The sequence below is a fragment of the Hemitrygon akajei genome, chromosome 14, assembly GCF_048418815.1.
Source record: "Hemitrygon akajei chromosome 14, sHemAka1.3, whole genome shotgun sequence".
Taxonomy (NCBI): domain Eukaryota; kingdom Metazoa; phylum Chordata; class Chondrichthyes; order Myliobatiformes; family Dasyatidae; genus Hemitrygon; species Hemitrygon akajei.
The window spans coordinates 49,726,757-49,741,733 of record NC_133137.1 but is presented as its reverse complement, the minus strand read 5'-3'; the positions used below and the strand labels follow the sequence as shown (position 1 = coordinate 49,741,733).

At 41.9% G+C, this 14,977-nt stretch overlaps 1 protein-coding gene across 1 annotated transcript in view; it reads left to right on the top strand.

Moving 5' to 3' along the window:
• Positions 1-7,988, top strand: part of plxnc1 (plexin C1) — a 197,320-nt gene extending 189,332 nt beyond the window's left edge. Inside the window, exons 30-34 of the mRNA XM_073066019.1 lie at positions 270-433; positions 2,242-2,389; positions 6,260-6,400; positions 6,488-6,562; positions 6,767-7,988. Of these exons, the coding sequence (XP_072922120.1) occupies positions 270-433; positions 2,242-2,389; positions 6,260-6,400; positions 6,488-6,562; positions 6,767-6,868 (630 nt within the window). The 3' untranslated portion in view covers positions 6,869-7,988. The remainder of the gene's footprint in view (positions 1-269; positions 434-2,241; positions 2,390-6,259; positions 6,401-6,487; positions 6,563-6,766) is intronic.
• Positions 7,989-14,977: the final 6,989 nt, after the last annotated feature.

Genomic DNA, 14,977 nt, shown 5'->3' with positions numbered 1-14,977 from the left:
CTTAGTCCTGGATGTTGTCAATTTTCTTGAAAATGTTGGCACTGCATTCATCTAGACATGAGATAATGGTAAGTTCACCCTTCCTTTTGCTATTCTCGTTGCACTTCTTCAGTCAGACCTTCAAATTTTGGTGATACCATTCATCCAGTCAGCTACCTGCAATCAGACAAGGTCCCTCCCCCTAAACAGTTCGATGTTTTCAGTTGGAAGTGCTGACATACCAGCTTTTTTCCATCTTTCACTCATACCACTGATTTCTTCTGTTCCAGGTTGCACTTCAGCCTTACGTTGAGAATTTATTCAGAAGCATCTGGAGCATACAAAATTCCAAAGCACCTATTGCCATTCGGCACATCTTCGATATATTGCACGCGCAAGCTTACAATAAAAAGATAACCGATCCTGATGTGCTGCATATCTGGAAGACGAATAGGTATTGAAGCTTGAACCAATGCATCCATTTACTGAGAGTTATTGAAGTTTTCCTTATGTCTTTTGAGTGTTCAGGAAGTGTCAAATGCATCTTGGAAATCAACAGTGAATGATTTTACCTTCATGAAGAGACAGAGGTCTAAAGCCCCTCGTCCTTCCCTTTCTCCAGTGGTCTACTATCTCTCCATCAGATCCCTTCTTCTTCAGCCTTTTGCCTCTTCCACCTATCACCTCATTTCATTCCCCTTCCCCACCCACACACCTTCCCCCTCACCTGATTTCACTTATCACCTCCCAGCTTGTATTCCTTCCCATCTTCCACACCCACTCACTTTGGCTTCTTCCCCATTCATTTCCAGTCTTGATGAAGGGTCTCAGCCTAAAACATTGACTCTATTCCTCTCTACAGAGGCTGTCTGAACTGTTGAGTTCCTCCAGCATTTTGTGTTTGTACCTCTGGATTTCCAGCATTTGCAGAATCTCTTGTGCTTAACATATAATTTACAGGATTGGAAAGCGTATGTAGCCTCACCTGATGTTCAGGAGATAGAGGAAGGTCTGTACCACCTAATTCACTCTTCAGTCTTCCTCGCCTTACCCAGGTATACCAACATCAACAGAGGTGCTGCAAAAAACCAATGTCGAGACTCTAAAGGGCTTCACAAAGGCAGTTGTTTGCAGACAGTGCTCCCAGTCAACCCATTGACTCCTGGCTTAAAGGAGCCACAGTATCTACTGCCCTGAGGTGACAAGACTCTTCCCTACTTTATTAGGAAGAACCAGGGCTGATGAGACTGAGCAGGAGATTGAATAGATAATTAACGACAGACATAAGGCATTGGACATAAGCCTTATATTTCTCAAAAAGAAACTACTTTACAGCAACCTGAAGGCAGAGGTCTTGCTGAAGACCTGTGGGCCTATAGAACGGATAGTGGGACTCAGCAACTGACTGAAAGGCATGGCATGCATGGGTTCTTCATAGTGTCTCGGCCATCTACAATCCAAGCAACACACACAAAATGCTGGAGGAATTCATTAGGCCAGGTAGCATCAATGGAAAAGAGTAATCAGTCAATGTTTTGGGCTGACCCTTCATCAGGACTGGAGAAAAAAAGATGAGAAGTCAGAGCAAGAAGATGAGGGAGGGGAGGAAGAAGTACAAGGTGGTAGGTGAAACTGGGAAGTTGATTGGTGAACGAGATGAAGGGCTAGAGAAGAGGGAATCTGATAGCAGAGGGTGGAAGACCATGGAATAAAGAAAAGGGGGAGGAGCACCAGAGGGAGGAGTTGAGTAGATAAGGAGTTAAGCTGAGAGAGGGAAATAAGAATGGGGGGGAATGGTGAAGTGGGGAGGCAATTACTAGAAGTTCGAGAAATTAATGTTCATTCCATCAGGTTGGAGGGTACCCAGAAAGGATATAAGGTGTTGCTCCTACAACCTGAGTGTGGCCTCATTGTGGCAGTAGAGGAAGCCATGGACTGACATGTCAGAATGGGAATGGGAAATAAAATTGAAATGGGTGGCCACTGGGAGATCCTGCTTTTTCTGGCAGACGGAGTGTACATGCTCGGTGAAACAGTCTCCTAATCTACTTCAAGTCTCACCGACAATCCAAATAACCAAGGCACTCACTGCTAATATGAATCCCTTCAGTGATCTTCTCCAGTGTTGGGGTCTTGTCTGATAATGGTACAATACTATCTAATGCCATTCTGAGGACCTTGTGTAGGTTATTGCATAATCCTTAAAGTTCTAATTTTTCAATTGACATGGCTACGTTTTAACAATGTATTCTCTTTTTCCAGTCTCCCTCTCCGCTTTTGGATAAATATTATTAAGAACCCACAGTTTGTGTTTGATATTGAGAAGACCCCGCATTTGGACAGCTGCCTCTCTGTCATTGCACAGGCTTTCATGGATTCATTCTCCCTATCATCACAACACCTTGGGAAGGTAATTATGTAAGAGCTGATATCAAACTGGAAGTATAAATTGGGTACCTGTGGAATACGTACTGATTGAGGCCCACTCTAGTATACGCCTGGTTAGTTAAATCACCCATTTGTCACAGAGCTCCTCTCATACATCTAACCAGCTGTATACAGATCCGTCACCTACACTTGATATATTATAAAAATGTACCATAAACTGAACTTTACAGACTAAGCCTGCCCTTCATATATCTCACACCTTTAATTTTCCCATTATACCTTCTAAAAGTTATTTACCCAATCATTTGATACATCCCATTAATGTCTGTGCTCATTGAACTCTGTCACAGGAACAGCCTTTATCTGCTTTCCTTGATAGAAGTGCCCTTTATGTACTCAACCTGCCTTTTATACTCAACTTACATTCATTACACAAACATCATACACCTTACCTTCACATTCTGTTTGGCATTCTTGCTATCTTGCAACCTACTGTAGTCAAAAGAGATTTTGTAGATGCAGGAAATCCAGAGCAACACATAGAAAGTACAGTTCCCCTTCTCTTCACCTCACCTGCCCATCACTTCCCCTCCCCTTTCTCCCATGGTTCACTCTCCTCTCCTATCAGATTCCATCTTCTTCAGCCTTTTACCCCTTCCACCTATCACCTCCCAGCTTCTCATTTCATCCCTCCTCTCTCACCCACCAACCTTCTCCCTCACCTGGCTTCACCTATCACCTTTCAGCGTGTACTCTTTCTCCTCTTCCCACATTTTGGCATCTTACCCCCTTCCTTTGCAGTCCTTAAGAAGGGTCTTGGCCCAAAATGTTAACTCTTTATTCCCCTCCAAAGATGCTGCCTTCAGCCAGTGGTGGTGTCGTGGCATCAGCACCAGACTTCGAGGCAGATGGTCCTGGGTTTAAATCTAGCTGCCTCCTTGCATGCATTCCATCTGTGCTGGATTGAGCATTGAGCTAGCAAATCAGCCTCATAAAGAAAATGTTAAGGAAACAGCAAAATATTCTGCCTGATGTGCCACAAGGCAAGAGAAATGGAACAACAAAGATGCTGCCTGACCTGCTGAATCCTCGGGCATTTTGTGTGATAATGTACCATAGTTTCACCCAGACGTTCAATGCTGGGCTCTCAATTTGTCTACTTTTCTAACCTTGGTTGTTGCTTTTACTTGTTCAGAAGAACTAATTAAGATCAGGATCAAGTGGGATGACCGAGTGCTAAATGACTAACCAAATTATAATTGCTCCTGCCTTAACACCAGGTTAAAATTAAAATCAGAATTGATGATTTTGTCACATATATTGTGGTAACATTAACTTGTGTTCCCATCACTGCTTGCTTCTGAAAATTGAGCTCAGATTTAGAAATATAGAACTATAATTAAAAAAATTAAATTAACATTAAAGCCCATTAAGAGTACTTTTCAATGAGTGTCTGAAAACATAGATAAAGTAGGGCAGCATAGTAATGTACAGGTTAGTGTACAGCTATTACAGCGCCAATGACCAAGGTTCAATTCTGCCGCTCTCTGTAAAGAGTTTGTATGCTCTCTCCATGACCACGTGGGTTTCCTCTGGGTGCTCCGCTTTCTTCCCACATTCCAAAGACACACGGATAGGGTTAGTGAGTTGTGGGCATGCTACAATGCCACAGGAAGCATGATGACACTTGCAAGCTGCTCAACACAATCCTCGCCGATTGGATGCAGATGACGCATTTCATGGTATATTTTGATATTTCGATGTGCAGTACATGTGACAAATAAAGTTAATCCTCGGTCTTTATCTTTTCTTTACTTAAGTAGTTTAACATCATCAGAGGCTGATGGGTAATCTGTCCTCATTGGGACTCAACACCCTTCTCTGTAACCAGATCTTGGACTTCTTGATGGAAACCCCCCCACACTCCATCACACTGAGCACTGGTGTACTCCAGGGTTGTGTGCTCAGCCCACTGCTGTTCACACTGCTGACTCATGACTGCACTGCCAGGTTCAGCTCAAACTGCAGCATCAAGTTCACTGATGTACAGTATCATCAACAATGATGAGTCAGCATACAGAGAGCAAGTAGAGAGGGTTGTCAAATGGTGAGTCAACCTGGACAACAGAGTTGATTACGGGCTTCAGGAAGGCACAGACTGACCACTCTCCATTGCGCATCAATGGCTCTGCTATGGAGAGACTGAAGAGCACCAAGTTCCTTGTTGTGCACTAACAGACAACCTTAACTTGGACCCACAACTCCTGCTCACTAGTTGAGAAGACAGAGCAGCATCTACACTTTCTGAGGAGACTGAGGCATGCAAGAATCCATGCCCACATTCCAACAACTTTCTACAGGAGCCCATTGAGAGTGTCCTGTCTGGATGCACCGTCGCATGGTACTGAAGCTGCAGGGCACTGGACTGAAGTCCCTACAGAGTACTGTAAAAACTGCCAAGATCTCCCTCCCTTACCCCCATTTACCAGCAGCTTTGCAGATGAAAGGCTCAAAGCATAGGTGCGGATCCCTACCACCCATCCAACAATCTCTTTGACCCACTATCATCAGGAAGGAGGTACAGAAGCATCAGGACTAGGGCTGCCAGACTGGGTAACAGCTTCTTCCCTCAGGCTGCGAGACTAATGAATACCCGGCTACCACGGACTATCATTGGGACAGCTGTTCACTGTCTACCTGTGCTGTGCTTTACTACATGCATTTTAAATTATATTTTATAATACATTTATGGTATAATATTTTGGTTTATGTGCTGTGTGTGATATATGTTGTGTGGGTACACCGTTAGATGACAATAAACTTGAACTTGTTCTAACAGTAGGTATGAAGGAGATGCATTTAATTCAGTAACAAGTTTGAGATGACAGGGACGAGAGAGGAGAGGGCCCTTTGCTTAAGGCTGCTCCCCTGTCCAGTCAGATCTTGGCTGGTCAGTTTCATTTACAGAGTGTTTAACTGACAAGATTTGCATGATCTGTCCTTCTTTTGCACATTGGATGTTTGTCAGTCTTCGTTACATGGCTTTTCATTGATTCTGTTACGTTTCTTTATTTTCCTGTGGGTGACTGCTACAAAGCGAATCTCCAGATTAATTTTACAATAAATCTTGAAATTTATCGCCTCAAGATATCGCAAAGTGTGTATGGTTTACACACCTTAATAATAAATTTATTTTGAACTTTGGATATATTACCCTCTCAGGATTAGCTCAGTGTTGTTTGAATGAGAAGATTATGGGTTCACACCCCATTCTGGATCCCTGAGCAGCTTGTCCAAGATGGAAGAAATACTGCATCACTGCAGCTGCCATTTTCTATATGAGATGTTAAACCAAGATCTTTTTTGCTGTTGGTTTGGTTTAAAAGAAGACCATAGGCACAGTTTTGAAAAGGAACAGAGCTAATTCACGGCTTCCTGTCTGATATTTCAATCGCCATCAGCAAAAACAGATTAAACTTTTCGGATACTGTATTCCAAAACAAAAACTGCACTGCTAAAATTATTGATCTGTTTGTACTAAATCAAACTACTGAATGATCCTTTTTACTTCTCAATGTCATGTTATACCTTTCATTCTCAATGTCTTATTAATTTGTGTCAATGTGCAAATTAACTAACAGGGTGCAGATTTAATTAATTGTTGCATTAGTTGCCCTAATGTTCCTCCCTACAAACACTGAGTATTTCCAACATCCAAATATCCTTCTTTTTATCTGAAGTATTTATTTGGTCATCAGAATAATATTGTTACCTCACTGTGAGCTCATTGGCTGTTGCAGCATTGTAGCAGCTACTGCACTTCTGTAAAATTTCATTGGCATCGTCTGATACTATAAAAGGCATAACAGAAATGCATGTTACTTCTTTTCAGCATTCTCCAACAAATAAAGTGCTTTATGCCAGAGACGTTCCACGTTACAAGGAGGAAGTGAGAATCTATTACCGGCAAATTGCTGATCTGGGTTCAGTGAGCAAGGAGGAGATGGAGAGCTTTCTCATGGAGGAATCCCAGGTACTAAGTTTTAAGCCAAAAATTCCTGAGCCAGTTCATTTTATCTCCAGGTGCTAATATTTTAACAATGTGATTATTTCCTTTCAGAAACATCAGAATGAATTTAAAGAAAAGGATGCGATGATTGAACTAGGGAAATATATCCAAAAATATTCTGCTCAGGTAATGGACATTGTATTGACGCAATGGTTGAACACAACATCATTTAACAGGCCAGATAATCCAAGAACTCTTTGACACGTGTTCTGTTAGTGTTGCTAACCCCCTCCAAACTCAGGGCAAAGGCAGTGAATGAAGTTGGGGAGAGGCAGGGGAGTGAGCCGGGTGACACTGACTCCCCTTACCGACCTCTGCTTATTTTTCCAGCTGGAAAGCAGAACGGAGAATGAGGGTCTGCAAGACATGAGGGAAGCCATTTCAGAGATCCGTGAGTACTTCCACCACAAGTCCACCTGTGCATGGGAATGAGCTGTCTCCTCAGCATGGATTTGCAGCCTTTGACCCTGGGTCACATCAATGGCTGGGCTTCCGGTGCCCATTCCCACTCCTGCCCCCTGCCCTATGGCTTGGTGCCCACAGAGACATTCAGCCCAGGCTGGTCACCAGGTGCCACTCCACCTGGGCACAACTCTACAGCCAATCTACCAGTGAATGGAAGGTTCCTGCTCTGACTCCTTGAAGATTTATACTGTTCGACATTTTTACTACAATCACTTTTTGTAATGTATAATTTGTTTAAGTCTACAAGTCAACTGGACATTTTCACCCAAATAAAAATCAGGAAAAAAACTGCAGGTATTGTAAATCTAAAATCAAGAAAGAAGATATTGGAAATGCTCAGCGGGTCAAGCGGTATCTGTAGGAAGAAAAACTGGTAATGTTTGGCACACAAACTCAATTGAAAAGGTTTGGTTTACTCAGCAGGTCAAGCTGTTTGAACTACTGAGTTATTCCAGTCTCTTGTCTCTGTTCTGGATTCTAACATCGGTAGTCTTTTGTTAATTTACTTTATTGTGGGAAATCTGTTACATTTAAGAATTAAGCTAATGTGCATTTTGCACAATTGTTAATTATGTAAAATAAATTTAAAAAAATTATGTTTACATAGCACACACAAAAAATGCTGAGGGAACTCAGCAGGTCAGGCAGGATCAGGACTGATGAAGGGTCTTAGCCCAGCGTCAACTCTTCACTTCTCTCCAGGGAAACAGGTTGACCTATTGAGTTCTTCCAGCATATTTTGTGTATTGCTTCATTCCAGCATCAGCAGAATCTCTTGTCTCTATATTACGTAGCTATTAACACTGTATTCCAAAACAAAAACTGCACTGCTAAAGTTATTCATTGTGTTTGCACTAAATCAAACTACTAACTGAATCGTTCTACTTTACAATGTAATCTTGTACCTTTCATTCTCAATGTTACATATTAATTTGTGTCAATGTGCAAATTACTTAACACACTGCAGGTTTGAATTTTGTTGTATTTAGTTGGCATCTTACTTCCCAGTAAATGAAATCTGGAATTTTCCATATTTTATCAGAATAAATGCAGGAAATCACTTATAAAGTAAAACATTTACAGTATATACATTGTTTTAATTTGTGTGTGGTTACTTTAAAAAGTAAACATTTATTAATTTTACAGCATGAATAAGTGCCGCTGACCAAAGAGCCATGGGTCTCTGCAACACATTTTCATCAGCCCTGGTTCAAGTTCTACCTGGGGTTTGAGTAAATAATTTTGGGCAGATCCCCCATGCAGTGAGGGAGATAATATAGAGTATGAGAGAGATACTGTTTGTCTGTACTGATCAGAAGGCTGAGTACAGGGTTAATGGTCGGATACTTAAGAGTGTGGATGAACAGAGGGACCTTGGGGTTCAAATCCATACGTCCCTCAAGGTCGCTGCACAGGTTGATAGGATAGTTAAGAAGGCCTATGGGATGCTAGGCTTCATTAATAGGGATATGGAGTTCAAGAGTAGAGAGGTCATGTTGCAACTCTACAAATCTCTGGTGAGACCACACTTACAGTATTGTGTTCATTTCTGGTCACATTATTATAAGAAGGATGTGGAAGCTATGGAGAGGGTGCAGAGAAGATTTACCAGGATGTTGCCTGGATTGGAGAATAAGTCTTATGAGACAAGGTTAGTAGAGCTGGGACTTTTTTCTTTGGAGCGTAGAAGAATGAGAGGGGACTTGATAGAGGTCTACAAGATTATGAGAGGCATAGATAGGGTGGATAGCCAGTACCTGTTTCCCAGGTCATGAATAGCAAACACCAGAGGGCATATGTACAAAGTCAGGGAAGTTTAGGGGAGACATCAGGGGTAAGTTTTTTACACAGAGGGTTGTGGGTGCCTGGAATGACTTGCCAGGGATGGTGGTGGAGGCTAAAACATTAGGGGTGTTTAAGAGCCTCTTGGACAGGCACATAGATGAAAGAAGAATAGAGGGTTATGGGGTAGTGTGGGTTTAGTACTTTATTTTAAGGAATATATCAGTCGGCACAACATGGAGGGCTGAAGGGCCTGTACTGTGCTGTAGTGTTCTAGTGTCTAGTGACCACCAAGCTGCCACTTACATGAATCCTACATTAATTCTATTTTTATTCCTGTTACATTCTCTTTAACACCACATTCTACCACTGACCTACACTCAAATGGCAATATCTTTTCAATAGGATATTAAACCAAGGAGCCCCTTCCTTTCTTTTTCAGGCTGCTATTGGATTTTTTTGGTTATAGCTAGCAAGGAATAATCATTTTGCTGTGGTATATTTGGATTTTCAAAAGGCTTTCGGTAAGGTATCACACTGAAGTTACTAAAATTAAAGTATTGGGGAACAACTGACAGGTTGGAAGACTGTGAGCATTGGGATACCACAAAGATTGATGCTGCAGCCCCATTTGTTCCACAACAAATTATTTGCATGAGGGAATTAGGCAAGGTGTGGATGCAAAGCTAAGTTGTTGAGTAAGCTGGTAGGAGACTGCAGAGAGGCTTTAGGGGGATATAGTTTGTGTAAGTGAATGGGTAAGAATACATCAGATGGAATATAGTTAGACCATTTGGTGGAGCATTCACTTGAAATAGAGACAAATGAGTCGGTGTTTAGGGGAGGTCTTTGAAGAGCAAACAGCTAGAAAGGTAAAGAGTATTATGATCATTTGTGTAAGAAGATTTCATTAGAAGAGTAAAGAATTCTTGCAAATCGTACAAGGTCCTGTTAAGTCTACAACTGAAAGGTTGTGCATATGTCTGGTCTTACGACCCAGAGAAGAACCACAGGGCCTCCGTTGGTCAGGTTTGACCATAGATGCTGCGTCTTAGCTGTATACGCAAGCTAGGGCAGTACAATATGGAGAGCAAGCTGTTACTCATGCAGTAGGCTCCACACAGCAAAGGTTGAGCAGAGTGATTACTGAGATAGTAGGTTTGTTGAATGAGTAGACAGGGCCAATGCTATCTAAGAATTTGAAATGATTGGTGATCTCAAAGAGATCTACAAAATTCTTATGGTGTCTCACAGGGTAGATGCAGGGATGAAGTTTTCCCTTGCTGGTTTGTCTTCAACAAGGGATCAAAACAAGGGTCATCCTTGTGGTACCGAAATGAGAAATTTTGCAGAAAAGAGTGGATCTTTGGCATTCTCAATCTCAGAATCCAGTGGAGATTCAGTGTTGAATATATAAAAATAGGATGGGATGGGTTTTTGGAAAAGGAAATTTAGGAATATGGGATTACCGCAGGAAGGTGGTGTTGAGCTAAAAGGTCAGCATGAGCTGCTTAAAAGGCAGAAAGGGCATGAATGTCAGCACATCCCACTCCTCCTTCAGTTTCATGGAGGCAAAGAATAACATTGCTTGGAAACAGATCACACTGACCATCAGTTACACTCATCCTGCAGTATCCCAATTTATTCTCCCCACTTCCCATCAATTCTTCCCAGAGATTTTGCCAGTCACCTATAGACTGGGAAAGCCTACAGTACCAATTAACCATGTCTTTTTGATGTGGAAAGAAACCAGAGGAAACCCATTTAGTCAAGGGGAAGAACATTCAAACTCGACATATCAGCACCCAAGGTCAGGATGAGACTATGGTCACTGGGGCTGCAAAGTAGCTGTTCCATTGTTGTTTTAACTCTTCTATGTACACTGCCCTAAACAAAGAAACATTTCTTGAGACAGAAACAAACTATTTTAGATAGCTTCCACACATTGCTGCTGTGGTTGTTGTATTAGATCAGCACCCCTATTCACGACTCATGTGAATGTTCAAAATCTTGTAATATGAAATAAAGCAACTGTTAATGTCAAAGGCAGCCAATCATCTCTAAAGATAAAAATAAAAAAATAAAATCTAAATAACAAATTTGACTAAGGTATATACACTCAGTGGCCACTTTATTAGGTACACCTGCTAGTTAATGCAAATATCTAATCAGCCAATCATTTGGCATCAGCTCAATGCATAAAAGTATGTAGATGTGGTCAAGAGGTTCAGTTGTTGTTCAGACTAAACATTAGAATAGGGAAGAAATGAGATCTGAGTGACTGGCCATGGAATAATTGTTGGTTCCAGACAGGGTGGTTTGAGTATCTCAGAAACTGCTGATCTCCTGGGATTTTTATACTCAACATTCTCTGGAGTTTCTCTGGAGAAATAGTAAGGGACCGAGGGTCTAGTGAGATGGAGGAACTGAGGGAAATACATGTTAGTAGGGAAGTGGTGTTAGGTAAATTGATGGGATTAAAGGCAGATAAATCCCCAGGGCCAGATGGTCTGCATCCCGGAGTGCTTAAGGAAGTTGCCCAAGAAATAGTGGATGCATTAGTGATAATTTGTCAAAACTCCTTAGATTCTGGATTAGTTCCTGAGGATTGGAGGGTGGCTAATGTAACCCCACTTTTTAAAAAAGGAGGGAGAGAGAAACCGGGGAATTATAGACCTGACATCGATAGTGGGGAAAATGCTAGAGTTGCTTATCAAAGATGTGATAACAGCACATTTGGAAAGAGGTGAAATCATTGGGCAAAGTCAGCATGGATTTGTGAAAGGAAAATCATGTCTGACGAATCTTATAGAATTTTTTGAAGATGTAGCTAGTAGAGTGGATAGGGGAGAACCAGTGGATGTGGTATATTTGGATTTTCAAAAGGCTTTTGACAAGGTCCCACACAGGAGATTAGTGTGCAAACTTAAAGCACACGGTATTGGGGGTATGGTATTGATGTGGATAGAGAATTGGTTGGCAAACAGGAAGCAAAGAGTGGGAGTAAACGGGACCTTTTCAGAGTGGCAGGCAGTGACTAGTGGGGTACCGCAAGGCTCAGTGCTGGGACCCCAGTTGTTTACAATATATATTAATGATTTAGACGAGGGAATTAAATGCAGCATCTCCAAGTTTGCGGATGACACAAAGCTGGGCAGCAGTGTTAGCTGTGAGGAGGATGTTAAGAGGATGCAGGGTGACTTGGATAGGTTAGGTGAGTGGGCAAATTCATGGCAGATGCAATTTAATGTGGATAAATGTGAGGTTATCCACTTTGGTTGCAAGAACAGGAAAACAGATTATTATCTGAATGGTGGCCGATTAGGAAAAGGGGAGGTGCAACGAGACCTGGGTGTCATTGTACACCAGTCATTGAAGGTGGGCATGCAGGTACAGCAGGCGGTGAAAAAGGCAAATGGTATGTTGGCATTCATAGCAAAAGGATTTGAGTACAGGAGCAGGGAGGTTCTACTGCAGTTGTACAAGGCCTTGGTGAGACTGCACCTAGAATATTGTGTGCAGTTTTGGTCCCCTAATCTGAGGAAAGACATTCTTGCCATAGAGGGAGTACAGAGAAGGTTCACCAGATTGATTCCTGGGATGGCAGGACTTTCATATGAAGAAAGACTGGATCGACTAGGCTTATAGTCACTGGAATTTAGAAGATTGAGGGGGGGATCTTATTGAAACGTATAAAATTCTAAAGGGATTGGACAGGCTAGATGCAGGAAGATTGTTTCCGATGTTGGGGAAGTCCAGAACGAGGGGTCACAGTTTAAGGATAAAGGTGAAGCCTTTTAGGACCGAGATGAGGAAAAACTTCTTCACACAGAGAGTGGTGAATCTGTGGAATTCTCTGCCACAGGAAACAGTTGAGGCTGGTTCATTGGCTATATTTAAGAGGAAGTTAGATATGGCCCTTGTGGCTAAAGGGATCAGGGGGTATGGAGAGAAAGCAGGTACAGAGTTCTGAGTTGGATGATCAGCCATGATCATACTGAATGGCGGTGCAGGCTCGAAGGGCCGAATGGCCTACTCCTGCACCTATTTTCTATGTTTCTATGTTTACAGAGAATAATGCAAAAAACAAAGAAACATCCACCGAGTGGCAGTTCTGTGGGCGAAAATGCCTTGTCAGTGAGAGAGGAGAGAGGTCAGAGGAGAATGGCCAGACTGGTTCAAGCTGACAGGAAGACAACAGTAACTTAAATAACCACGTTACAACAGTTGTATGCAAAAGAGCATCTCTGAAAACACAACACGTCATACCTTAAGGTTGATTGCTACAGCAGCAGGTGACCATGAACATACACTCAATGGTCAATTTGTAGATACAGGAAGTACCTAATAAAATGACCACCGAGTGTACAGTTGCATGAAAGTTTGTGAATCCTTTGCAATTGCCTGGTTTCTGCATTAATTACTCATAAAATATAATTTGATCTTCATCTAAGTCACAATTAATAGACAAACACAACCTGCCTACACTAATAATACTCAAACAATTGTACTTTTCATGTCTTTATTGAACACATTGTTTAATCATTCAGAGTCCAGGTTGGAAAAAATGTCAACCTTTGTACGAGGGGCGATTGTTAAGTCCGTGCCCTAAAGTAGGTGTTTTCAATTTTAGAAAACCTAGCACATTTATTTTTCAACATAGTCGCCTCCTACATTTACACACTTAGTCCAGCGGCCGTGGAGCATCCAGATCATGGACTTCCAGAAAGTGTCCACAGTAGGGGTGACTGAAGTTTGTGGCCTAAGGTAGAAGGAGATGAGTTATACAGCTCTTGTTACATGCACATGCAGTTCAACTCTTTGAGTGATTATTCAGAAAGTTTGAATAACTCATCACGGGTGATTGATAAGTTCGTGGCCTAAGGTAGGTAGAGTTATTAACTTCAAACTTTCTGCATAGTCACTCAAAGAGTTGATCTGCATGTGCATGTAACGAGATCTGTATAACTTATCTCCTTCTATCATAGACAACAAACTTACCAATCACCCCTGCTGTGGACATTTTCTGGAGGTCCAAGATCTGTATACTCCATGACTGCTGGACTAAGTGTGTAAATGTAGTAGGGGACTATGTTGAAAAATAAATGTGCTAAGTTTTCTAAAATAGACTCGTTCTACCTTAGGCCACAAACTTATCAATCACCCCTCATATTTAATAATTAATAGAACCTCCTTTAGCAGCAATAACCTTTCCTGTAGCTGCTGATCAGACTTACAAAATGGCAAGGAGGAATTTAGACCATTCCTTCATAACAAAACTGTTCTATCAATATTTCTGTAAGATACCTTCCATAAACAACCCTCTTCAGGTTATGCCACAGAGTCTCAATCGGCTTCGGGTCTGCACTCTGACTTGGCCATTCCAAAACAGAAATTTTCTTCTTTTTAAACCATTCTGTTGTTGATATACTTTTGTGTTTCAGATCATTGTCTTGTTGCATCATCCAACTTCTATTAAACTTCTGGAGATGGACCACTACCCTAACATTGTGTAAAATGTCTTGATACAATTTTGAATTCATTGTTTCCTCAGTGATTGCAAGTGTCTAGGCCCTGAGGCAGCAAAGCAGCCCCAAACCATGATGCTCCTTCCACCACACTTCAGGTGGAATGAGGTTTTTTTGTTAGTGCACAGTGCCCTTTTTCCTTCAAACATAGCAGTGTGCATTTCTGCCAAGTTCAACTTTTGTCTCATCTGTCCACAGAATATTGCCCCAGAAGCATTGTGGAACATATAGGTGGTCTTTTGCTAACTTGAGATTGGCAGCAATATTTTTTTTTTGGAGTGCTAAGGTTTCCTCTGTGGTATCCATCCATGAACACCATTCTTGTTCAGTGTTTTTATTGATATTATATATATTGTGATGTGCAAACCAGGCTGAGATGGGGTCCAGAGTTGACCCCCCTGTGAACTATGCTGCTAATGAGAGAGAGAAGGGGGGGGGAGGCATCTTGCTGCAGATGACAGAGAGAAAGACATGATTTAATATTATGACTTTGGCTGATTGTTTACCTTTGCTCCAAGGACACCTTCTTTGCCTGCTTGTAAGATTCTTGCAGAGACAGCAAGACGGAGCCGGTTTGTTGGACGGCCTGATGGACATCCGGCAAGTGATGATAAAAAACAGGTCTGCGAAGACACACCAGAGGACACTGAAAGAGCGTTGTGCACCTACGTGAAGGTGAGGGTTTGGAGGATCGATTCGGGAGAATCGATCAGTGGCTCACAGTGTGTGAAGGTGCGACCGGTGGGGACTTGTTTGTGTGTCCACC